This window comes from Anas platyrhynchos, chromosome 3, assembly GCF_047663525.1.
Source record: "Anas platyrhynchos isolate ZD024472 breed Pekin duck chromosome 3, IASCAAS_PekinDuck_T2T, whole genome shotgun sequence".
Lineage (NCBI taxonomy): Eukaryota > Metazoa > Chordata > Aves > Anseriformes > Anatidae > Anas > Anas platyrhynchos.
Window position 1 is genome coordinate 47,504,315 of NC_092589.1, and position 26,561 is coordinate 47,530,875.

Sequence of the window (26,561 nt, forward strand, 5' to 3'; positions counted from 1 at the left end):
AGTACGGCCAGTTTTCATATCTGAGCAGTAAATATTTTAGAAATGGTTCACTGGCTATCTCAGATTGTGTTGATGTGTTTTTGTTATTATCTGTCCAAGTTGGCATTCTAGTTTTAGGGATTGTATCAGCAAAATGTTTATTCTCTGCCACCGCTTCCCAAAAGGAGATCTGATTTCTGGGGCATACTCCACTGAAATCACTGCAGAATCAGAGTGTGGGTGTGTGGACATCATACCTGTCTGAAGTTGTGTGTGATTACAAGTCAGTTTTAGTATCTTACGTGAAACAGGTCAGTAAACTCACCAGAGCAACAAAGACATGGAGGAAGGAAGTCTGGTCAGTGTTTCTTATGCAGTCCTCAGTCACCTAAATTTTCATCACTTCAGTATTTCAGCTGATCAAATCTGTAGTTCTTTGGGGATGCAGATCTGCTGTTTTTCAAGTTGTTTACCTAGGGAGCAAAAATCACCTAAATCATTTCCTGCAGGATTAAAGAACATGCCTTTGGTTTCAGAGGGAGTATGCTCAACTCTGTTGAAAGTCACAGCACTTGCTTAGGTTTCTGGGTTGGGATTTGGTGATATACCTATTACTCCAGCTAAGGAACTTTTAGTAGTTCTATCAATCCATTCAGTTATGCATAACCAGAGGTGTTTACATGCATATAAAACTAGACAATTGAAAGTCATTTTCAGACACATGCCTGTGCTATTCTGGCAAACCAGTATTACAAAGCTTACATAAACAGCCTGGTAAGTACTCTAGGACCACTCAATAGTTTCAATTACTATCAAGACTATAGCTTTAAGAATAATTGGGAGGCAAACTTCATTTTGCAATACAATGCATTTTAATTTGTTCTGCTTCCTTTTTGGTTTGATAATTATTTTAATGTTCTCTGAAACAGTACACACTGTTTTTGACTCATCTGTTTTGGAGGGAATGCAGACCAAGTGCCCTATCCCATGCAGCAGAGAACAACTGACTAGTGACTAGTAACACAAATTGATAATTTTGCTTTTTACAGCAATAGGGGTATAACTAGGTTTACATGGTAGGTAATGTATTTCTTGAACTGCAGCCTGTTTCTGCAGATGAAGCATGCTGTGCTGTTGTATGTGCTGTACATTTTAAAATCATTATCTTAAGGGTTTGGGATTTGTTTTAGTTTAATATTTGCTTGGGGGTGAGGGGGAAGGTTGGGTTCCATTATAATTTTTACACAATATTATTAAAGATTAAAATCTGGTGTTTGGGCAAACTTGTTTTATGACTGTCCCAACATTTCTCTCTCTAGCTGTAGCTGAAGTTCTAAATTAGTTGACTTCCTGTTAATACTGGAGCAGCTGAGCTTAATTTATCATGAATGTTAATGAAAAACACTTCAGAAAGTCTTATGTGTTCCTGTTGCATACAGATTTCATAATTTATTTCTGCAGTTGTGAGTACCGGAGGTTCTTGTATGTTCATCAGACTAGGAAAAAGGAGATGGGAACAAGCAACATGTGCCTGATCTCAGCCAGTCAGGGCAGCTCAACTGAAGAACTGTGCATATCTCACATGCACAGGAAATATCTTGAGAATAAAAGGCTCACCAAAAATGTATCAGATCGTATCACAGAGGTGTTGTAGCTGTGATGCTGTACAGATGTAAGAGCCCTGCTCAAGGTGTTTGGAAAGAATTTACTTTTTTTTTTTTTTTTCCCCAGTTGCTCTAGATGGCTGTTAAAAGTCATTATCTCTCCCCATGACCCTTTTCTCAAAGGGTGTTTGAGAAAATTGTAATCTGTTTACAGATTTACATATTTTTTTTCAGGAGGAAGTGTCTTTCAACTTGCAAATAATGTGCCAAGAACAGATTTCCTCCTTTCGTATTTTTTTTGGGGGGGAGGGGCCTTTTATGTTTTAGGTGGTGACAATGCTGCATAACTCCTGAACAAGTGATGAATTAAAACAATTTCCACAGATTTTTGTAATCTAAGTAGATATTCTTCAGTAAAATTATTTCAGCTAGTCTTTGTTGATTCATGTATTTATAAGTATGTGCTATGTACGTAGACTTGTAGTTCTTTTGCGTTTGGCTTTACTTATGGCTTCTGTCCAGTAGCAAAGGTGCTGAAATAACAACTGAGCCACGGTCGTTTGGTGGTTCTGATTTTAGCAGAGTGAGCCCTAGGAATCAACTAAATTATTTCTTTCTTTTATTTTCAAATATTAATACTGGAACACCCTTTAAAATGCATAGTAATAAAAAACAAGAACAAAAATATGCTCCAGTCAGACAAGAAGTAGTAGATGTATGGAGTAAAACAAGAACAACAACAGCAATAAATCAGAATTTTAGCTACAACAATATTTTACTCCAATTAAAAAAATTTACACCAAAAGATGTAACATGGGACACTCTAGCAAGGAAAGCTGGCTTTATTATAATAGTGAGTTTGTCAATGAAAATGGTTCTACGTTTTGTTAAGAATGCTTGAACAGTCTTCCACCTGTATCAAGTTTTTGCTTCAGTGACATCCTTGGTTAGTCATCACTCATGACTTATGACATAAATTATACCAATTTATTTTTTCTTCTTAATTTAATTGATAAAAATAATTTTAAATACACATTCCTAAGCACAATGATCCATTGCTTTTTTTTTTCATGTAAAGCTGTTCAGAATATGAAGAAGTGTGCACACATTGTTTACAACTATTCACTCATCTTGAACTGAATGTGAAAGGACTATTAATAACGTCAAACATATTTTCTTTGTGAGGGAGTAAAGGCTTAAAACTGAAGCTTTCTAGAGCTAGCTCAGCAAATTGCAAGGGAAATATGAGGTACTTTTAGCTAAGAGTTTTCATTGGAGTTCCTGAATCTTAGTATTTGTTCCTCCATCAAATACAGCAAGCCTTGTAACTAAAAGCTTGTTCCCCTTTTACACAAGATGTCTGTTTTTTTTTTTTTACAGGTATTTCTAGTGAGGAAGATTAAAGGATCTGATGCAGGTCAGCTTTATGCCATGAAGGTACTTAAGAAAGCAACTCTGAAAGGTAAGGATTGGGACAGTAGCTGCAGTACCCATTTCTGTGATAATTTATCATCTGCTTTGTGATAATTTATCATCTGCTTTTATTTTCTTGTCGGTGTTTTTTTGTTTGTTTGTTCGTTTGTTGTTTTTTTTTTTTTTTTTTTTTACATTGCTGTTGTTGTATGGTATATATCAGTGCAAAAATATGTTTCTGTCATCCTTGAAAATTCTGCCTAACGGTAGTGAATATTTTAGAGAAAGGTACACAGAAAATGTTACCTATATAGTTTGAGAGCATGAAAACAGAGCTTTGGTGTTTTCTAGCTGCTTGCATTCTTTACTTTCTTAGCATTACTTATAGGACTTCTATGGGGCATATATTAAGTTGTGTTAGAATGGCAGTATCTCTCTGTTTCTGAAGTAAACTGAAGCAATTATATATATATATATATATATAATAATTATTATTATTATTATTTTTAAATAAGGGTGTTGCTGAAGTAAAATGTGACTCCTATTGGGCAGGAAGGCCCTCCTGCTGGTGTTTCTCTACGTGCCTGAAAATTCATGGGAACATATTTTCAAGTGTGATGAGCTGTTCTGATTCTGTTTTGACATCTTGTTTTCCTAACTCATGAGTGTATGGCCTCCAGTAGGCTGAGGCCTAATGACTGTTGAATCTGATCATCTTCTTCTGGGATCATTGGCTGCTACCACCTCACTCAGACAAAAAGGAAGTGTCTAGTAAAGGGAGAGGACTGAATAGCAAACGTGGAAAATTTGATCTCAGCTGAAGTCCCTGTTGTTTGTTCCTCCAGAGAGTTAATAAGATCCACTCTTCTTCCTGTTTCCCTGACCTAGCACTGTACTGTTTTTAACCCTCAAATGTCTGACATGTTTTACAAATGAAGATGACAGGGTTCATTTTGCCCAAAGCAACTTTTCCACTTACTCTGAGACCATGAGGGTTTGCACAATGCAGAATCGTGCCTAAGTGTCTATTCTAATGTGAAGAGAGCGAATTTTGAGATAGTTCTTATGACTTATAAATCCAACTTTAGCATGCCTCAGTTTGAGGAAGTAAAACAGTGAAGTTACCGATAATTGCAAGGTAGAGTTTCAGAAGGAGGTGACAGGCAGATACAGCACCTCTTCTGAGCACTAGTTAAGATAGGGAAGTGGCAAACCAGGAATTTACAAGGTCGTTTACACTAGCAAAGCTTTTTCAAAGAAATAGTAACTTGAGGTGATGCTGTTGTGCTGATCTTTTTGTTTAGAAAGTAGATGGGAAAGTTTGTTCTGGCAGAAGAGAGGAGTGTAAATAGCCACTTAAATAGTTCTGGACTTAATATGTAGAAAGTAAAAGGTTAAGATTGTGTATACAGTATGTGTAATAGAGTGAACCTCTGATGTCTCACCCAATAGCAGAAGCACAAAGTGCTTTAACTGCACTGAACTTAACTCTCAGAGCTTTCCCCACCAGTGAAAGCTGTCTTCTGCAGAGCACAGCATCTGAGGAAGGACTGTGTGACCCCTCTGGTGTGAACTCATATCAGAGACTTATTTCTATTTCTCTTGAGAACCCACAACTTTTCATCTAAGGTGAAAATTGGGTAAAATTGCGTAATGTCTCTATCTCTTAGGTGTGTTTTTTTTTTTTTTTTTGTTTGTTTGTTTGTTTGTTTTCCTATAACTGAGGTGTGTTGAGCAAAACCAGTTTTGGATATGGAGAGGATTTCTTCTAGATTGTCAAATACTTTATTGTATCTTAATGTATAATAGCTACATCTGTAATGTTAGATTCCACTGGAAAAAAATAGCCTGTATTATGGGAGTTTTTTAGGAAATTTCAAAACTTAAATGGTGATCTTAAACTACTCAAAGTGGTTTCATCTCTGTTACATCTAGAATAATAAATACCTCCAGATGCCTGCTGTGTTTACAGTTCCTTAGTTCCTTATAGCATGGAGCTGGTGCCTCTGTCCTCCTTTGGCCTTTTACAACATAATGTGCGTGTATGTGTATATATATATATATATATATATATATATATAAATATATATATATATAAATTATTTCCTCAAACATGAGTGACAAGATCAAAAAACTAAGGCTGCTTTGTGATCTTTTCTGGATCACATTTCTCTCCCATTCAAACTCCTTACCCCTCTGACTGGTAACTGAAAGTTTCTCAATAATCTGACAATAACTAACACATTGGTAGGAACTAGTTTGTCTGCACTAGTTTCCACAGATAAGTTAAATTTAACAGCTATTTAACTTGAACTAGAAAAATGAATGCAAAATCCCATTGGCATAGGGCAAGTGAGAAGAGCAAAAATGAGAACTGCTGTCAGTGAACTTCCTTGTAACTTCTGGCACAGAGATCATATTTCTGACAGCTTAATTTCATCTCTTAAGTGAGAGTGCTGAATCGTTGCTGCCTACCTACACTCAAAAAGTCTGGAAGTCACTCCAATGTGAACTGTTTATTACCATGTCAAGTAATGGGAGCAAAGCCACAAGTACTTGTTAGCGTTGTGTTCACTATTTACTGACAAAAGACATGCTACAAGACAAATTTCTGAATAATTTTACTTCCTAATCTGTACTGCACAGTACAGTATGGAGCAAGAAAGCCAAAGCACCGGGAGCCAGTGCCACTGACACAGCCTCAAATATTTATTTTCTTTTCTTTAGCAAAGCAAATCTGTGAAACATAAAATGGAGAAATGAGAAGAAAGGAAGGGGGGAAAAAAGATGAGGGAACAAAACTGCTTTTTCTTTTCTGGAGTAGTCTGAAGAACCAAAATCCAGATAAATATGAATCTGAAGAAGTTAAATGCCCTCAGGAATGAAGAGTTAAAATTAGCTTTGCACTTGCTCTGAAGAACAACCATGATGGGTCTTGTAAAAGTGTCTCCCAGCCCCGTAGCCTGACTCTGGCATTGACCAGCTGAGAATGTGTAAGAAGTACAAAATAGTGCTTCCTCCAGTGGGTCTGCTGCCTCCTGCCTCTCCCCAAAGTACTTGTCCTTTTCTAATTAATATGACCAATGAAAATTCACCAACAGAAAAGGCTAGTTTAAAAAGGTTACAGCAATCTGTAGCAGCATTCTCCAAACATTTGCAGCCCAAATAAGCCGTTTGATACAAAAAAAGGCGTTTGTAGATTCAAGCTTGAAGAAGATCTGCCAAATAGCAGAGCAACTCCAGCTGTGAAAGTAGAATTAAAATCCAAAGTATTCCAGTTTAAGTTTGCTGAGGTACATGCTGTAGTCATAAACATTTGTGAAAATAAAATTAATCTTTACCTTATGAAAGTTTATATTAAATGTAAACTATATTTGAATAAACACCGATAGGAGCATTGGGTGCTTGAAAATGAGAAAGCCATTGCTCCTGTTGGTTATAAATGAAAACACCAACACAAGTTTCTCTCCTTCACACTTCATTTCCTTTTGCAAGAGGTTGTGTTTTTTTGTTTGTTTGTTTGTTTTTGAAGGGAACTCCCTGGAGAAACTAGATGAGAGTTTCTTTCTAAATACTGATTTTAGGAAAACCTTGTCAAAAAATTTTGAGAATATTATGTCTGTTAGGTAGCAGATGGGGAATACCTTGTATTAAAATGCTGAATGTATGTGTTTAAGTCTAACGTTTCTCAGTTTGAAATGGTTTTCATTAAAATGCAATATCCTAATACCATCCTTTGCAAATATAAACCCTTACTGGGGAGTCCAGATGCTGAAAAATATTTAAGCACTTAGATACCTTTCAAGGTGAGACTGTTGTCTGGTAGAACATCATCAGATTATACTGTTAAATGTTATCTTAAAATGTTGTTTTCATGTCTTCATTGCACTCTTTTTTTTTTTTTTTTCTTGAAAATGAGTTTTTAGATTAAAAAAAGCAAGTTAATTAAATGGAACTTGAGTCAAGTGAGTGTTGACTGCCTGCCCTGAATGTACTGGGAAATTGAGGAAATGGGAAGAAAACAGGGACTGTCCATATGTATGTGCCTTGTATTCTCCAGCAAAACTGAGACAGAGGGAAAGGGCAGGCTTATTATTTTGATTAACTCAGTATTTCTCTCAAGGTGTCTCAGGCTCCATCAACTTTACTGGAAGTGCTTCAGGATTCCATAAACAAGAGCTGTTTACATTGCTTACAATGTAAGCCTCATTAAGCACACGAGAAATGTTTGTAAATCCCCCACAGATGCTGGGCTGCAATAGAAGTGTTACCTCTGGAGCTTGAAAATTTAAGACCTATCCCTCCAGGAGATATGTAATCTTACAGAAAGTGGCATGAAACCATAATTCACTGATATAATGCTTCTGAACTTTGTAAATATTACAGTGAGGACGTATGATCTAGCAGAAGTTATGTGGTGGGTCACAAGGAAGTAGTCTGCATCTGCCCATCTTGTTAGTAATGAGCTCTGTAAATCTCAGAACTGTTTGACAATGAGAACTGAGAGATTCTACCTGTTTCTGCTTATGGGGTTTAGAAACGATAATCTGTTTTGTCAAAAGCTCTGGAGTGCTTTGCAGTTTATGATCCCCCTCAGACTAAGCCAATAGGCTTATGGGTTTATAGTTGTGCTGACTGTGTATGATGTTTATAGATGCAGTAAGCTCTGCGAGCAGTTCTGCTGACTCACAGAGAGCTTTCCCTGTGTTTTCGGGGGACATTAGGTCATTGATAATAATTATATACTAAATTTAACAACTAACTGAGATGTCACCAGCTGGACTGCGATTTCCATCCAAACCATTGATAAAACTGTAGTAGTGGTTTTCCTGCTTGGGCATCAGCTGAAGAGGCTTCTTCACTTTTCCCCTTCATGTTACTGCTTGTTGTGTTTAGATCTAAGCCATTGAAAACTAGTGGTTTCCCTCTGGTTTGAAAGGAACAAAAATGCAAAAAAATCTAAGGGCAAGTTAACTTCATGAGGCGGGACTTACAAAGAGCCTTCATCTCAGATCTTAGATCTACAGTGCTCAGGCTCTCAAGGTGTCATCCTATTCTATTTGTCCCCTGTGTTTGGTGAGAGGCCCTGTTATTTGCCCTGTTCCAACTTTTAAATTTTGGTTTATTATCCTAAAGTGCTCTTCATTCTTTTTAGTATCTTCCTTGACCTCTTATTAGACTCTTTTAAATATTTCACTGGGGAAGTTCTGACCACATATCCAATTTCCTTCAAATCCAGGTCCCACAGCAAAGTCCCCTTGCCCTGCCATCTGAGATAAGGTTAAGTGCTTGGTACCCTCAGGAACCACCACAGTGTGCTGCTCCTTTACTCTGAAAAGTGTAACTTGTCAAATGTCAGGACTCCACGCTCAAAACAAAACAAACAAACAAAATTCTGGGCCTGGAAGTGCACTTAAAGATCCAGCTGAGACTTGTCAAAATATTCTGCATTTTGAATGTTTCCCCACAAGGAAGCTTCTGCCTTAATTGTCCTTGTCACTACACTGTCACCAATTACCAATTAGGAAACAACAAAACATTTTCTGATTTGGGGCCTTCGGATCTGGATTTTCTGCTTTTTAAAATAAATCTATTTACAGTCTAATGCCTATTTGCATGGTTTCCTGCACAGACCTGGGCTTGCAGCCCACTGCACCCCAAGCCTACTTCAGTCAATTCAATCTCTCACCTGGGGGTGCTGTGCAGAGTTAGTGAAGAAAGTCCTTGAGCACAGAACAGAGCTCTTGGCTATCACTGATCTTGAGCGGTGACAAGGAACACACAAGCCTGTGTGGATAATTAGGAAGCATTCTGGCTTCTGTATAAGGATGAAGTTTAGGAATACAGTAAATTTTCCAGTTGGGAGGGGAAAACTGGGGGAGGAAATAACAACTTGTCTGTGCACAAACACAGTAAGAGTTGATCCTTCTGTGTATTTCACAAGTGGCTCTAAAACGTAAAGATCAGTCTAGCTGACGTGCTCAGCCACACAGCAACACTCTTGGGTCACCATCTGGACCTCACCTATTTGCATGCAAGCACTGTGGGCCAAGAGTAAATGAGATCTCCAAGTTTGTGCCCCCCACAATTTAGGAACAAGCTGGAGTTATTAACTGTCATCCAGGGAAGCTGAGCTTTCCTTCCTTCCATGGGAATTTTGAAAATGAAACCTGAAGGGTCTTCAACCTTCAGTGATGAGAGGTCACAATCAGGTTTTGATTTTACTGTGCGTTTTCAAGTCTTTTTGCATCTAATTTCTTCTTTCTCTAAGGATTCACCTTATCTAGGTCTTGCATTTATGAGGAGAGAAGGATATAGTACATTTGAGAGAGCACACTTATATAGGCTGTGTTCATACATTATAAGGAAAAAGAACTGTGGCTAGGAACCTGGCTAACTGTGTCAGCAGCTATTATAGAGCATCCCGGTCTGAATATATCAGACATTGCTGAAAGTTTATTTTCCTTGGGTTTGCTAAAAAGCAATGATATGCATTCATTGAATTAGTAGCTTCTCCATTAAATACTCAATATTCTCTTGTGATTCTGTACAGTGTTTTGATGAGAAAGGAATACTTTTTTCCTATAAAAATAAACCGAGCATGCATCACTTAAAGATTTTATTGTCTGTTTCTATACAAGCCATGTGGGATTTCTCATTGTATAAAGTCCTGATTAAATTATAGCCTCTTCACAGTGCTAAGTGCATGATGCAGATCCTGTTATCAGGCAAAAATTACCACCATTAAGATGTTCAGAAAATTAACTCTGGATGTTTAAAATGTTTTCTGCTGTCCAGCAAGAGAGCATTTGGGCTGTTTTTTTGTTTTTGTTTTTGTTTTGTTTGTTTGTTTCTTTGTTTTTATTGAAACACACTGTTACTTATAGAGCTTTTTTCTAAGTGCCAAAGGAAATTCAATGTTTTGTTCATGAAAAATTTGACTGTTGAGTTCTGTAACAGTTTCCGTGTTAAAAGTGCTGCTCAGATTGCCAGATAGAAAGTTCTTCCCATTGTCCTAAGGAGGACAGAATTACTAAGTTTTTGCCTAAATACTGGTAAAAATTATAATCATTCTCTCTGTTTTCTCCTGGCACTCACATGGGAGCACACACTTCTGCACTTGTCATACACAGTATAGGTAAATGTAGCAATACTGCCCATTCCTCTCCTGTCCCCAGATTTGTTCCAGTACAACTGTGCTAATACAATAACATGAAAATATAGTTCACTGTATATTTGTATGCTCGTTTGGAATACAGCTTCAGCAGCCTAATATCTTGCTGCCCAAAATAGCCCAGTTAAGTTCTGACAGCAACACAGGACTCACAAGAAAGCCCCATCCTTCTCCATGAGAAGCTCAGTGGTAGAGCAGAAACAGTGATGAGAGCCCTAGCATCTGGCAGCATTGGTGCTGTTGCTCATACCACACTTTTGAAGCAATTGAAGCAATTCTCCCAGTCATCCCCATCTGCTGGGCCTTGGTTTGCCACAAGCTGGATTCCCTCCTGATGAAATTAAACCAGGAGCACACCCAGTACCCACCAGGCTCTTGTGGGCATTCTGGCCATGGGACCAAGGTGTGATGTCAACCCCAAAAAGATGTGTAGTGCAGAGGACCTCAGGTCCAAACACCCACAGTTACTTTCTGTAGATTTCTGCAGTTATACCACACTGCATAGTAATGTAGACATAGGTTTAAACCAGTTTCAAAATATGCTAAGAAGACATTGAGTGCAGCTGTGTTTGTGCTTTTCACTAGGTGTAGCACAGACCTGTCTTAAATTATTCTAAGTGTTGCATATGCAGATGTTGATGTGATGATTCCCTGGAGTACACAAAGAAGATTCAAATCTGAAGTCAGAAAGAGAGAGCACAGAAAAGTCTACTTACTACTTTGGCAGAAAAGATATATTCTTCGCTTGTGATCAAATTATACAAGTTTGTTTTAAACATTTGTTGGGTCACGCTCTCTTGTCAATGAAATACAGAAAAAATTGCTTTTTCAAAGTTTCCAAAAAAACAACAGGTTACATTGAATGTATCCCCTGGCTACTCCAGCCAGGAAAGTAATGGTGGCCCTTTTCTCAGGAATGAGTAGTCCATCATACTTATTTCACTTTTGATAGTAAAAAGCAGTTTTCAAAATAGCCTTGTAATTTTCAGTCAATTTGCCATGTAACTCTTTAAAGTTTCAATTGGTCCTGCTGTGCTTGACACAGTGAATGAGTAGCATTGAAGACACTTCAAACTTCAGCTCCCATAGGTGTCATCACTAAATAGCTTTCAGACCCAAACTCATTCATCCAAGTCCCCACAGTACACTTGATCACAGGGATTTCATTACTACTTGCTTTCCCTTGGATCATTCTTTTTGTCATATTTGTTGCAGTGTATATCTAATGGCAGTTATTTGCAGTTGCAGTTAATCCCAAATCAGTTGTCACAGTACAGAAAAGACCACATTTGATATTTTCTATTATCAAGTAGCAGATTGCTGTTGGTTGCTTTTATTGTGGTTTCAGGAGCTGGGAGACTGCATGGACAGTTGTCCTGAAGCCATGAGTGAAGTGTTTATCCTGTGTGACAAAAGTGATGTAATTCCACTTCATCTGCAGAAAACATGCTTCTAGTAGGAAAGTACTGAGTGGTGCAGGGGACTTTCTCAGCCTCACCCCTCTCAGGCTCTGCTCTGGCTACATACCTGAGAGCAATCCCTGGCTGATCCCCAGCACAGCTGCAGGACCTCAGTGGCTTTTTTGAGACAATAGCATTTCTGGACATTTTTCAGTTTTGTATGGTTGTCGACAGCTGTCAACCTCCATTCTCCTTCTCTTATACGTTTAGTTTCAGAAACAGGCATAGCATCATTGAGCAGGACATACCCGGGCTGGTCTGGGTTTAGCAGTATTAACATAACACTGGTCACTGTTTGCTCTTGCCTGCTGCCCTTTTCCTTTTGCCTTTCTGGCTGGCCAGACAGGAATCTTCAAGTCTGCTTTATCGAATGTTTTTTTGTCTTGGTCTTGGGACATTTTTTTTTCCTTGTTTATCTTGAACTGCCTTTAAGGAGGCTTCTAGGCTTTCTGTTTATAATTCTTTTACTGTTAAGAAACCCAGTGCTGAAAAACAGAAGGCACTGTTTGTGAGCCATCAAGTCATCTGAGCAGCACATGAAGAAACCACTGGGAACCACTTTTAATGCTGCTCTATCTCCAAGAGCTTGCTGTTGGTACCTCTAGGCTGTATGAGTTAGGGGAAGCTGTAGAGAATTTGCTCTTTTGGCACGTACAGTCTCAGATGCTTTCAGTCTTCATTTCCTTTGAATTTGTGTCATGTAGTCTGTTTTTTCATGGCAGGCCATTTTTGGCATAGGAGCTGGTACCTCAGTTCAGGGGTTTCAAGACTGTCTTTTGGTCAGGTCTCTGCCACCAGCCTGCTACAGGAACATCAACCGGCTACTGTTACTGCTGCTCCTCTTCTCAATCTCCATATCTGTAACATTAACCTAATTGTGCCAGCCTCCTCTTCACAGTGCTCAAAGTCTTTATGAAAAGCAATAATCAGATATTAGTGATGATGTTATTAACACTCCTCCTCACTTAAGTGCAATCTACTGCATTATGGAAGTTAATGGCTAAAGAACCCAAAACAAGAAATTGTTAGGCTATGTCTTCTGTATAATGCATTGACTATTTGAAATAATCAGGGCTATGAATCACCTGTACTTCTACATAAAATTGTAGCTGTAGTGGAAAGCTGAATTGGAAATACAATAGCTACATATCCCTGGGATTTTTAACATCACTGATGGACTCTGAAAATCTTTGGCTGAGGTACAAATCCATTATCTATATGAAAAGCATTTGTTGTTTGCTCTGTTCACTGAATAAGTCGTACCAGTTGGAGCATCCAACATAATTGCCATTTAACCAATTTCAGCTGCCTGCAACTGCAGTACATTTATAGCTGGTTGGAAACCAAATTCATAACCATCCCCTGGGAGCTGCATCCCACTGCTTTTACTGGCTCCCATAATACAACAGAAAATGTTGCTTCCATTCGAGCACGACGACAAATTAACAGAGAGGTCAGCACTACCCTTTGAAGGCATTTCAAATCAGAATGACCCCAGGAGGTGGGACATAGGTTGTACTGGTGACAGTTCACCCTACAACATTGCAGTTTGAGTACTTGTAAATCTTCACCAGCAGCTGGCCAGGCATGCTGTTCGCACCTACTGCTGGAGGTGTGCTAGCACTCAGCTGATTCCCTATAAAAGTGAGATGGCACCATGCAGGAAACTTCCATCTGGGTTTCGTTTCAACGGAAGCAAAATTATTGTTTGTGGCTTTATACTTTTCATGTGGGCTACACATGTCAGTTATGGTTTCCTCATGGCTGTGGCGTTTGCTCCAAGTTGGAGGTTTTGATGATGTTCAAAGAGAGATCAGCAATCAGTGAGTGTCAACGACAGCCTCTCCTCTCTATTTTGTCTACAGCATTTTCTATCTGCATGCTACAGTAATTGACATACTCAAAAGGTTTCCATGGCACAGTAATTTAACAGATATTTTCTCAGCAGTGGTAGATTATTTTTGTAAAATTAGGCAATGTCTGAATTGCTCAGATAATTGCACTGTGTCCGGGTCATCTTTCAGACTTCGTTTGTGCTGTGACATAATTCCCAATTAGCGGGCAATTGTCAGCATCAACACTGTTAATTCAGAGCTGCCTTCATGCTCATAGGGAGTTTTAGGTTTGTGGGATTGTACTGCTGCATAGTTTTTGTCAATTCTACTTTGGTCTCATTGTGGAATAAAAGCAAACAAACAAAACAAAAAACCTATACAATGTAAAATTTAATATAATCTAGGTAGGATGTAAATAAATGGTAATAATTTGGCCCTTGCATCTTATCAAAAGAAAGAAATATTGTCAAGTGGAAGTTTAAAAAGACTTTTATGTTTTTGTTTTTACATGGTGTTTACCATATTGGGTCTTTATACGTACTGTTGAGATTACCCCTGATGCTCCTCTTCCCTGGGCTGAACAGTCCCAGCTTGCTCAGCCTCTCCTCATAGGAGGGATGCTCCAGACCCTTCATCATTGTCTTGGTCCTACATTGGACTCTTTCCAGATGTCATTACAAGGAGAAGACTGAGGTTTGTGATAGGAATGAGACAGGGTCTAGCCTTCTCTACAATGTCAAGAAGCAGGCAGTAGTTGTCTGCCAGCTTCTCCAGAGCATTGCCCTCCTCCAGCTGCTTTTTGCTTGGGATCCCAAGAGGGGGCTGCAAAGGAAGAGGGCAGCTCAGCTCAAGTGCTGGCAGAGCAGGTGGTCAGGGGTTTCACTTGGAGAAAAGGGAGCAAAGTTCAGCCCTATTGCTGTGCGGAATGGAAAAGGCTTGAAGGAGGCTGAATTACCCCTCTGCCCTGCAGCTGCTCCTTGTAGTAGGGTAACAGCAATAGTGATGCATGGATCTTGGTAAGGCTATTTTTGATCTAGGAATTAAAGCTCAGCTGAAAGCTCACCTGCTCACTGCAATTTTGCATGGGGTTTTCAAGTCGATTCCTGATTTTTCTTTTACTTTGCTGGAATATTCTAACAAACCTTACAGGCATTAATCTTGGTGCAAATGACTGCTCTGTTTAAGTCAGTCACCCAAACACTTGTGTATGTTAGTTAGGTCTAGAATGTTTTTCTGAAATGGGCCTTTATTCAGTTGGAGTCAGTGAAGTAGCACAAACTGAAAGATTCAGTCTCTTTCTGCTGCTGCCAGGGCAGGCCAGCTTCTTACTAAATCATTATTTTTTTGTGTGTGTGTGCCTGGTTCTGTTTTTAAAAATGTGTGAAGAGTTAAGGCTGCAATCACAGCTCTTCTCTCTGCTCCTAGGGGCTTGTCCTGTTAGGATTTGCCTGACAAAGTCTACGTTTATAGGCTCCTCCTGTTTATATTCCTTTCTTCCCTTTTATTTTGATAAATAATTCTTCTCTCTCCATCATGTTTATGTACTTTAAATATTTATCTGCTCTCCTCCTGTCTCCCTTTAGTCATTGCTTATTAAGGTTTATGTTTAGTTCTTGGCAGTTACCCAGTGACATAGGAAAAAGAAAGATTTCCTCTTCTGCTGGGTATTCTTTTAGAGTTCAAGCAGCCACAGATATTTTCAGAGCTACAGGGACGGAGATGCAGATGGTGAGATCCTATTAATGTCAACGGCAGTTTTACTACTGACTGTTTTAGGGCTGTGATTTCACCCACAAACTCTCTGAACTTAGTCACATCTTCCACTGGGCTCCCTATACGGGAGTAGAGTCTGGGCTGCAAAATCATTTGCAGTTGTTTGAGCACTGTATTTCTCTCCCTGCAGGAGAAAAAAACTAGTCCAGCCTTTTTTTTTTTTTTTTTTTTTTTTTTTTCCTTAGTGTTTGTAGGGCCAAGTCTTGCTGGTTGCGATGCTTCAGTTGGTGACTCGTTAACGACATGAGACCAGGCTTTTCCTTATGCTCTAATTTAGGACATGACCTCGCCTTGACTTCACACCCTACTTGCTGCTTGGGCTGGAGGCTTATTCAGGGCTTCTTCAGTGACAGACAGCCGTCTCACAGATGCTCATTTCCTTCTGCAAGGCAAACATATCAACTGAGCTATATAAAGCATGTCTGCGTAGCACATTGAGGCCTGGGCAAAGCGAAGGTTCAGTTTGCCTGAATGTTGACATTAAACACGGCAATTTTCCTGAAAAGTCCATGTCCTAAATTTCCATTTCCACTGTGTGCAGGTAACTCAGTGGGATGGACTGTGGTGGGCCTTGTCCTGCGGGGTTTGCAAACAGAAGCTGTGTCAGGGCCTCAGATCTCTTAAATAAAGTGAGGCTCCTTGTGTTTAGATGATTAGCCGCTATCCCAGCTTCTTCAGTGACGTCTTAAACATACTAGTTGCTCATTTCACAAATCAAAACATTCAGAATTTAGAAACTAAAATGTTCATCCACAATATTTCCTCAGAGCAAGTAATATTGCCTCTGTGTTTACTGAGTCCAAACAGCTTACTGGAGCAAGTGTTTGGAGTGAAAAAACAGCTTGGTGCGGCTGTGAGCAGGACTGCTGCTTAGCTGGGGTGAACATTAACATTGCCTCGTGCTCCATGACAAATTCATGCAAGCACCCCTCCCAAAGAAATGTGTGTCATCAGCTGGACACAGCCTTTCCTTAGCCCTAGCACAACTAAGCTAGCAAACAGCTCTCAAATTAAGGTAGTCGCAAAAAATATTAGTTATTTGTTGTGTCACTACACTACACTTGGAAGACACAGGAATGGGTGGTTTTGCTTTAAAATGCTTTGTGGGTTTGGTGAACTTATTTTCCCACTAGCACTTATAACTTCTCCGACTCTTCTGAACTCTTCTATAACTCCTATAGCTCTTCCAAATTTGCATTACAATCGACAGATAAAAGATTCAGCATACCTTTTCTAGTAGAGTGTCTATTCACAGGGAGAGCAGGACTGTTAGGGGAAATTGCATTTGAGTTATCATTGACAGTGAGCATTTCAGTGCAGGCAGAATGCTCTGGTTCAGTTGTATTTATTTCTTTAAATGATTTTATACTTGTATGTTGTAACCACTATTTAAGAAATAATAGATCCAATTTGAAATTAAAACCCTTTAAAAAAACCATTTCTTTGGTGCACCAAAAACCGTTTTTTTGTAACTTAATTTTGGCAAAATTTGCTGAATTTAGGCTTTTTGTTTCAGAAGAAAAGCCACAGCAAAAACACCTTTGAAAATGTCCGAAATTACAAGTTTTAAGCAGCTCTACAGCAGACATTTACCAGGATTAGTTCAGCCTATGAGCAAAACCGCCCTGGTGGCAAATTACAGCATCCCAGTACATGCATTCTCCACAGAGGGATAATACCACATTTCTTCTCCTTCCAGGAATTCTCACTTAATATTTTATAAAAGATTGTTGGTCTTTTCCATAAAAATCCCAACTGGACCAAGCAGAAGATTCCATACTGAGCCATTGAGGAAATATATCCTATAACAAAATAGAATGGACTTGAGTGGGCTTTAAATCACAGTTTCCAGCTCTGCCAGGCCTTGCAAGTGAATTAGTGGTTGCCCAAAGGTCTTGAAGGAGAACGATCTTCCCTTCCAATACTACTAGCTTTTTAGGTGCAGAGAGTCTAAATAAAGGGATTTTTTTTTTTTTTTTTTTTCCCCTTGTAAGGGCTGGCACAAGAGGGAATGCCTCTGCATTTTTACCTCTGAGTCAGCGGTTGCTCCCAGTAGTTTTCAACCAGAAAAGCTGTATTTTTGCCTTTGAAGATACGCTGCAGAAAATATTTGTGGTGAATGGCAAAGCACAGACAGTTTCACACTTCCAGAGTAAAGTAACCTGCACAGTTTATTCAGCCCTGCCTGTAAAACCCACAAAACAGGTGTGTTTTAAGAGCAAAGAACACCAATAATTGATTAAACCATGCTGGGCTTGATGCTTAAAAGGGAAGCAGTGAAACTGGTTATCCAGAGACAGCCAGCAGCTCCTGGACGCCTGGATCATCTCTGTCTCAAGCAGGACAAGAGAAAAACCATTCTTTGTTGCTCCTGTTGACTTAGCAACATCGCAATAGCAAAAACAAGGCGAACACTCGTTTAATACTGGAATGTCCAAGGACAGGAAACATGAAGCTTGGTGCTGCCTCTCTTTTGCAGCTGTGTGCTAGTTGGCCAGCACCAGCACTGCAGAGTGGCAGCAGCTGAGAGAGAGCTAGAGCCTGGTGGGAGAAACGGTGATGCCAGGGAAGTGTCATGGAGAGCATTTATCCCTCCTTGGACTCCATTTAAGAGGAGGGTTGAGGGCTATATGCACTTGTAGTGTGTCTTTTCTCAGTTGGTTTCTTGTAAGTTGGTACCGAGTCTTAAATTTGTGTGTGTGGGGGGGGAAAGGGCAACTCTCTACTAACAGTTTGAATCAACTTTTCTTTATTGCAAAACTATAAGAAATAGCCACCAATTTCTCCCTTCAGATCATCGACATTTCCAGAGCTACCAATGAATGGCATTTACAGGCATTTATGAACTTTAAGGCCAGCCCTTTTATTGGTTTCTCATTTGGAAATTATACCTTGTCCTAGAACATAGGTAATCATTGCCTGTCAGTGAGAGTGAAATAGTTGTTATCGCTTGCAATAATAATAATAATTATATACCTATTCAACTAAAGCAAATATAATGCAAAATAGGGATAGGCCACAGCAGAATCCAAGAAAAAGAAATATCTCATGGTTCACTTGACACAATAACATGTCCGTTAAGGTAAATAAGTTTAAACAAAACATTTGCCTTATATCAGAAAAAGATAACCAAGGTGTTGCTATGTAGAGGGGTTGAAAACTTTCAGTTTTGCACAAGTCACGGACAGATGTATTTCCAGCTGTGGATTTTGGCTTTTTTTTTTTTTTTTTTTTAGAGGATGTTTCATGCTGGCAACTGGCAGCTTTCTCTGCTCTTCATCAAGCCTTTTATTCATATTTTTTTTTTCACAATGTTAGTTAGATCTGATTTGTGTGATTGCGAGGGGTGTAATTCTGACTTCATGGGTGTTGTACATCACCGTAGGATTTGGCTGATTGGATATTGCTGCACATCTGCTGTTCAGAGACCTTGGCTGAGGAAGGAAGGGGTTCACATCTGTGTGTATTCAGTCAGTCCAGCTCTATTTCAAAATGCATGAAAATTCAAATTTCACCTCTGTGTAAGGACACGAGGTTTATACGACCATTCTGCTGGTCTGTCTGTCAGTACTTTACTAATGACAGGGTTGAGCCCACTGGCTAATTTCAACCAAAACCCAAAGACACACTTAAGCTCCTGCAATGTCTGTGGGAAGTTTTGGCCAAGGAGCCAGACCCCAGTTTGTGTCCCAACAGAGAGGAGGCGGGAGGTACCAGAGGTCCCCCTGGCAGGAGCGAGCCCCCAAGCAACACTCATGCCAGATGCAGACCATGCAAGATCTGGGGCTTGGGAGGATGCAGGAGAGAGCTCAGGTTACTGCAGGGAGGGAAGCACTGTGTCTGTGTAATTCATGAAACTCTTGGGAGTGAGGCTTCCTTGGGTCTCCTGCTCACACAACTTGTTTTTCCTTTTCTCTGTCACTAAAATATTTTGTGCGGCTTTTTCAAGGATGAACGTTAGGGCTTGTTGTTTTGGGCTTTCAGGGATAGTTAAGGATTTACCATTTATTGACTTGTGTTTCAACAAGTTGGTATGTCCTAGAAACCTATGTTTGCTCTTGACACTTCCCATTTGATTTGTTTTGAAGGATGGACTTCTTCAATTTGTCTTTTAATTCTTTTTGGAAGATTGAGCAGAGGGGTAGTGTGACATTTAGACAACTTTCCAAATATTTTGAGAGGTGATATCATGAACAGGTGATAAATAATATATTTTGAAGCTGAATATTTGAAGATTTGGGTTAATTTAGATACATCTGTCATTCTAAATCAACACTAAAGAATTCAAGCTACTCTAATTAAATAAAAAAAAAAAAGCAGTCTGTTTTTGTTTGTTTGTTTTAAAGCTAAATGTGTTGTTTTATATATATATATATATATATACAAAAAAAAAAAAAAAAAAGGTAAAAAAATGGGGAGAATAAAATTATATCCTCCAGATCCTGGTCTCCTAAAAACAGTCTGTGTCCCTATTGACTTTTCAGACTGCCCTTATACAGAGATGCGTTTTTTGCCCTGTAATTCTGCTTTATTCCATTGCCACAGCAGCTGTAGGACTGAGTAGTAAAGCTCTGGTTGCAATGGCTCTTCCCCCATCTCTAAAAGGTTCAATCTGGGGGAGAACAGGGGATCTTTCTTGCAGTAGGGTAGCTTTCATAACATTATACACGTTTCAGAAGAAATTCATGTAAAATCTCTACATGTCCCTACTGGTGTACTTCTGCATTCAGGTGGCAACAGAACGCTTTTCTCTTTTATTTTGTGTTATAATAATACTCTGCTGATAATATAAAACATGAAAGGCTGCTGTTTAGAAGACTCTAGTATAATGCTGTGTGGAACATAAGTGCGGTAATGCAAATAGTATTTCCAAGTAGAACCACTGAAGCCAGATTATGATTTCTTTTGGAAAGCCTGCATTTCTCCATATCTTGTGTAATTAGTCACCAGACAAGTACTTTGTCTTCCAGACGTACGCAGTGTGGATCTGAAATTAGAATCTAGCTCTCTGCTTTTGCCTACATGGGTGAGCCAGGGGGGAGGACTGAAGGATTGAAAAGGATGTAAAGGACGTACCACATAGTTTTACATACATACTTGATTTTCTATGTCATTGGTGCATTCCAGTGCTATGTAAAGAATTTGAAATGGAGTTGTGTGTCCCCAAGTCTGAGTTATATTTTGCCTTTTTTCCTCCTGAGGCACGTTGATGAGTTTTAGGGAAGTAAAAAGGTAATGGATGAAATTTAGATCCATTTTTTTATTCACTGATTTCTCCTGCTACCGATATTTTTAAATGCTGATATGATTAACATAGTTTCTAACTGCCCCCGTTCTTGCTTTGTTAATTAATTAGGGCTCTATTCCCACCTAAGCAGGGATTTTTCTTATCAAAAGGTCATTTTAAAAGTTGGGGATGAGCAAGTCATTTATGATAAATTATGGTGTTTGTTTTTTTTTTTCCAAACATCTGAGCAGATTGTGAAATCTTTCACATTATTCAGGTATTTTCTGTGTAAGTGTATTTCTCTAAGTGGCATTTGCTGGTGCTGCACACAGAGGGGGATTTCTCAGGGGATTAAGCAGCGCTTGGGCTAAAATTGTCAGAAAGGACAAAAGGCCATATGGATGAGCCACTGAGGCACCTAACCCATCATTTTACAACCCATTCCTAGTTGTAAAAGAGAGAAGAGAGGGACCTGGCTCCTGCCCCTCAAGGCAACCAGCAGGTATTCACACAGGGATGAGAGTTATCATGGGAGCTGTGCACTAACCACCCACTTAAAAATAAAAACAAAAATAAAAAATAACTAAAGATTTACCACTCTAGTGCTGTTATAGCATGATAGAACCAACTTCAGCTTTAGATACAAAAAGCTTTAGAGTTCATAAAATCTATGGCACTAAGGGACGTGGTTTAGTGATGAGACTTGGTAGGTCAGACTGATGGTTGGAACTTGATGATCTTGAAGGTCTTTTCCAACCTAAATGATTCTATGGTCTGAATCCTCTTTTTAAGATGTGATTTAAGCGAGAAGCTATTAATTATTTGTAGAAGTGTTCCTCAGTTCAAGTTTTGAATTTTGCAGTGGCCTCAGTTTTGTGAAACTTGCCCTGGGAATTTACTGGAGCATCCTAGGTCTCTGTATGCATTTTGCCGGGCTGTGTTAGTAAGTCAGAGGACATGAAGGACTCAGAGAGTCCTTCACAGAGTTTGAGGACATGAAAGACTGTGGCCACAAGTGGAGCAGGGTTAAGAAGAGGCACTCTGGAAGCAAGCATCTTCCTTGTTTGGAGTTTAGCATTGTTTGCATTGGTTGTTATGAGCAGGAAGTATATTTTACAAACTGGTGTATGTATGCACTTGCATACCTACACAAACACCCTCTAGAACAAGTGTTTGTCAAAGAAACAACAGTACAACTAACTTATAGATCATAAACAAAAGCTTTTCCTTTTTTTTTTTTTACTTGAAAATTGAAGCTGAAGTGTAATCTTCATAAATTAATACCGATTTAAATTCAGCACTTCTTGACTTAAACAAGGCTGTAAGTAAAACCCTCATGCCTTTTAAGACTGCATTTATATGCAGAGAAAACAGAAACTTACTGGAAGATAAAGTGAATTATTTCTCTTGAAATAGAAACAGGTTAGACTGAAGACAGAGAAAACAAACACACATTTAGGTGATAGCTTCAGGAACAAATTCTTTTGATAGAACTAAGAATTATTCTCAGCAGTAGTGAGAAGGGTAATATTGAATTAAAATGTTTGGAGGTTATTCTTTAGCCAAAGAGCTCCCAGAAGCAATGTTCTGTCTCCACTGAAATTGGCGGCTAAATGGTGTTTAACTTCATGGAGCTCTGACTTCAGTGCAGCTACTCAGTCACTAGAAATATAACAAGTTACTTTCCCATTATGGTGAATTAGCTATAAATTTTAATCAGTATTACAGTGAATAAATTAGTGTCTCTTTTATAAGCTCCCCTTTTACAGCTCCTGTAGGCCATGGTTTCTCTAATTACAAACTCTCGCAGGGTTGGCTTGACATCCTACTGAACTGCTTCAAATGTCATTGTGTGTGCATCAAGGGAGGTCCCTAGATTATCACGGCTTGAAAGTGTACATAGCTAGAGAGACACTAACTCTTAAAGTGAGAAATTTTGAGAAGTTCATTGGCTGAAAATTTATCCTTTCATATTTAAACTCAACCCAAGTTCCTATCATGAGAGTTTCAGAGAAGGAAGCAGGATTATGGTTTTATTTTCTTTTTCAGAAACTAGACTGCTAGTCCAGTATTGAGAAGAAATATTTTCTTTCTCAGTGGAAGATGCTCTGAATATATTTTTTCTGAATATATTATTTGGTTATTGAAACTAAAACAGCTCAAGAAATATAATTCATACTTTAAATGAAACCCTCTCCTTAAGCATTTGGTGTTAAATAAAATAAGTGGTAACATCCTCTTTGATTTTCAGAGCTAGGTAGATAGAAGCGAATAAGCTGTGTTTATCTGCATACATCTTCAGCTGTCTCCATTTCTCTTTCATAGCACATTAATACCTAGAAATAGGAATTGCTTTTATTTCAGGGTAGTAGGTGCTTCCTCCTCTGTTATAGATTCTGCCAGTTTTCTCTCTTCTGAAACACCAGGGATTATTTCAGGAACAGCTAGTTTGCCCAAGATCATGCAAATGATCGTCATGGCTTTGTGCTCGTTGGTTCAGGTTATGTGCTCTGCTTCTGTCTGATGTATGATTAAGGATAAACTGCAAAACCCACCTTTCAAATCAAATTGAATACTGGGTAGAAAGGGCAAGAGTTTAGCAGTTTTGTACCATTTCCAATGGCATTTTACTCATGTAGTTAACTAAGTGGCATAGGCAGGATCTGCCTAAGCCACCTGCACTCCCCACACTGTATGTTGCTCTGAGCCCCTGCAAGTGGCTGAAAGGAGGAAGGGGGACCTGAGCCTCAGTCTTTTCTGAGGTTGTTGAGCTCCAGCACTGCCTTTACAGGTCTGTGATATGACTGTCAGAGAAAACAGGCTCACCTGGAAAAGAATCCATACAAATATGTCCCTTCCACAGATTCAGTCATTTTGGAAATGAGAATCTGAGAAATTCATGGTGAGTTCGTTCGATGGTCCCCCAATGAGACTACGCAAAATAGATATGTTTACTTGATCACCTGTGTAGAAATACATACTGCTAATGTTCACGCCTTGCAGTGGAGCAGCTATTCAGACCCTGTCCCTCTTTATATATACAGCTGGAGTCCCTGCCTACCCAGGATCAAGAAGGTTGAACAAGCAGTCAGAACTAATTCAGATCATATATGAGCAATTTGGCCTAATTACCTGACTACCAGGATGTAAGAACTAGAAAGGAGGCTCCCCCAGAGGAGCAGGCTGGGACCACTAGATGCTAGAAAAGTCTCCGAAATTCAGGAGAGGTATTTTCCTGCCCATTGTATGTAGAAGGTGACAGAGAAGTCAGACTGAGACGGAGCATCATGTTGTGGAAATGTTACATCAAACTGCCTACTCTTCCTAAGACCTTTCCTGATGAATATGAGACCCAATCCCAAAAATGTAGGTCAGAGCAAGAGCAGGGGAATTCCTTGGTGTATATGGAATAAGAGAAAATAAATTTTCCCAGGTGGATACCCTCATAGAGGCAACTTGCGAGTATAAAATCAGTTGTGGACCAGACATATGCAAATAGTAGGGTAAGAAAAAGATATAGAGAGAAAGATGGTGGATTTGACCTGCTAGAGAGTATAATTAATAGCTTCTATAGTGGCAGGATTGGAAAAAGTCTCGGCCTACATACCTTCTGCTCTCAGAGCATTTAAATCAGGCAGTGTTTGATGCTGGAAGATGTGTAGGGCAGGTCACCAACTCATGTGCCAAGCTGTAATCCTGATTACAGGTTCCAATTATCTCTTCTGGCAGCCACTGCAAAGGCAGTGATTAGAACAGCTTTGGAGGAGTAAAGGTTCAGGAAAGGCTATCAGGCCATGACTCTGGGGAATGAGGTGTCTCCTGTGGTGACATAGCCTTTGTTGTGCTTTGCTGTGCCTTTACCTGATCAGAGGTTGAAATGGTGGCAGTGGGAGGGCATGCTGCCAGCTGATTGTTAGGCCTCTGTACTGCACAAGCACACGTCTGTCTTACAGACAGGCAAATGCTGGCTTCGCTGCTGACGGTGGACTGCTACTTGGACAGATAACTGCTGCTCTCTGCAGCCAGCACTCCCCCTGCTTTGAGATTACCAAAGTCTGTGTCCATGCGCTGCTGCACTCAGGGCTGGTAGCACAGGTAGATGGATGACAGCGTGAATTGCATCCGATGGCTGTTCTTTGCCCAGCGTGATTTATGCTGTTATCCAGCTGTGCATGGTAAGCCACCCTGCTGGTGTACAAAATATCCTGTGGATTTTGTGGGATGTGTCACTGTGCAGGGCCTCAGATTTCATCAGTCTGGTTACAGAGAAGCACTTTATTTAGCTATCTAACCAAGCTTAATAGAAAATATCCCACACAGTGTGTTCAGCAAAGCTCACCCGTCCACCAGGAGCTCCTGGAGCCCAGGCGCATTGAAGCATATCACAAAGGTTTGTATCTACAGCATGAGAAATACTCCACTTTCACATATGCTGAGCATTTTGTGAGTGTGTGTTTTGTCACTTTTGTTCTTGAGATAAGGCTAAGATTCTGAAATTCCTTTTGTCTTTGTTTTGATTTTTATCTACGAGGTAACTTAGGTCGAGCGAACTAGTTAAGTCTTACATAGCTATTGATCCAAGTAAAGCATCAAAATAGCAAGAAACCCAAGTGTTCCTCCGCTCCTATTTAAGGCTTTCAGATCAGCTGGTTTGGTCCTATTTCTGTGCATCAGTTCTCAACGTGCAGCAGCAGAGTATGTGTTTTCATTACGGCATGTTCATTACTTGGTTGCTGAGAGTACTCGGCAGATCAACAACACATGCGGGCGATGACAGAATCTCGCTGAGATCTCAGGCTTTACCACCTAAAATAGTCTCATAGCATTCCTCGTGGATGCTTTTGGCTGCAAAGCGTATTGGCATTGTGTAACACAGAGAAAGGAGAAGAAAACTGTAATACTGTCATTACAGAATTAGGAAAATAGTGATTGACTGAAAAATGAATGTATCAGATCAGGAGCTGATAATCTGGGAGCTTGAATCCCCTTCAACATCTGAACATTGTTAAATGTGTTTGCTATGAAATCTTCAGCTCGTTTTTGATTAGTTTGAACCCAGCTCACCTCTGTAGCTATTTTTTGTTACTCTCTGTTCATCTCAACCACAACAAATATTTTTCTCACTGTTATCCCACAGGAATTTCTCTCTACACAGGAAAATATTTTTTTTATTATTATTTTTAATCAGCTTTTTTCTTTATTACTGATTGTTTGGGGGTATTAATGGAAGCTTAAAATATTTCATATAAATCACTTGCAGAGAATGCTATTCAGAGATATCTAATAGAGGCTGCTAGCATCAGCACAATACAAAAAGTTAATTTGCACAAGGTTAACCCGGCAAGCTCTGGGACTGATATATTCCGTTTAATCTTAAATGAGATGGAGTTATTAATTCCATATAGTTTTAACTCACATTAACATTCTTTTTTTTTGCAAAGCATAATCACTTCCCCCTCACTGGTAACACTGTGATGCTTTTAGTGAGGGCTGCTCTCTGCAGAGGAAGGGATAGTGCCTCCCTGAAAAGCTTACAGTGTCAAGATAGTCAGGAAAAGGGGACACTAGAGAATGGTGTAATTTGCTAAAGGTCACACCACAAACCCTCAGCAGACTGAAAAGCAGACCCCAAACCACCTGAAACTCATTCCAGTACTGTACCCAGTGGACCATGCTGCCTCTTAATGTATTTCTGTTCTTATTGTTCTTTCTTTGTAGTTCGGGATCGGGTACGATCAAAAATGGAGAGAGATATTTTGGCAGAAGTGAATCATCCTTTCATAGTCAAGCTTCATTATGGTAACTATAATAAAATGCAATTTATGTTTGTTCTTAAAGTGGTTGGGGAGTTGTAACTAGCTGTGTTATAATTTCATATAGGTATCCCCTGCCTACATACGACTCTGTCTCTAACAAAATCACAGAGGCTAACTCTAAGAAGTTCTTCATTTATATCGAAGGAGAATTTTAGTATAAGCAGATCTTAGCCATTCGTCCATCAAAATACATTTGACATAAAGTCTAATGTGATATATTTTTCTGTTAGGGTAGCTGGTGAGTTACATCTGCCAGCCCCTCCACCTGCTGTCAACTATC

General features: G+C 39.4%; 1 protein-coding gene across 3 annotated transcripts in view; it reads left to right on the forward strand.

Moving 5' to 3' along the window:
- The window catches only part of RPS6KA2 (ribosomal protein S6 kinase A2), a 293,034-nt gene that overhangs the window by 196,585 nt on the left and 69,888 nt on the right, over positions 1-26,561 (forward strand). For all 3 annotated transcript variants that reach the window (XM_021272261.4, XM_013099223.5, XM_005019222.6), the window contains 2 exons: positions 2,964-3,045; positions 26,184-26,264. In XM_021272261.4, the coding sequence (XP_021127936.1) occupies positions 3,015-3,045; positions 26,184-26,264 (112 nt within the window). In that variant the 5' untranslated portion in view covers positions 2,964-3,014. The remainder of the gene's footprint in view (positions 1-2,963; positions 3,046-26,183; positions 26,265-26,561) is intronic.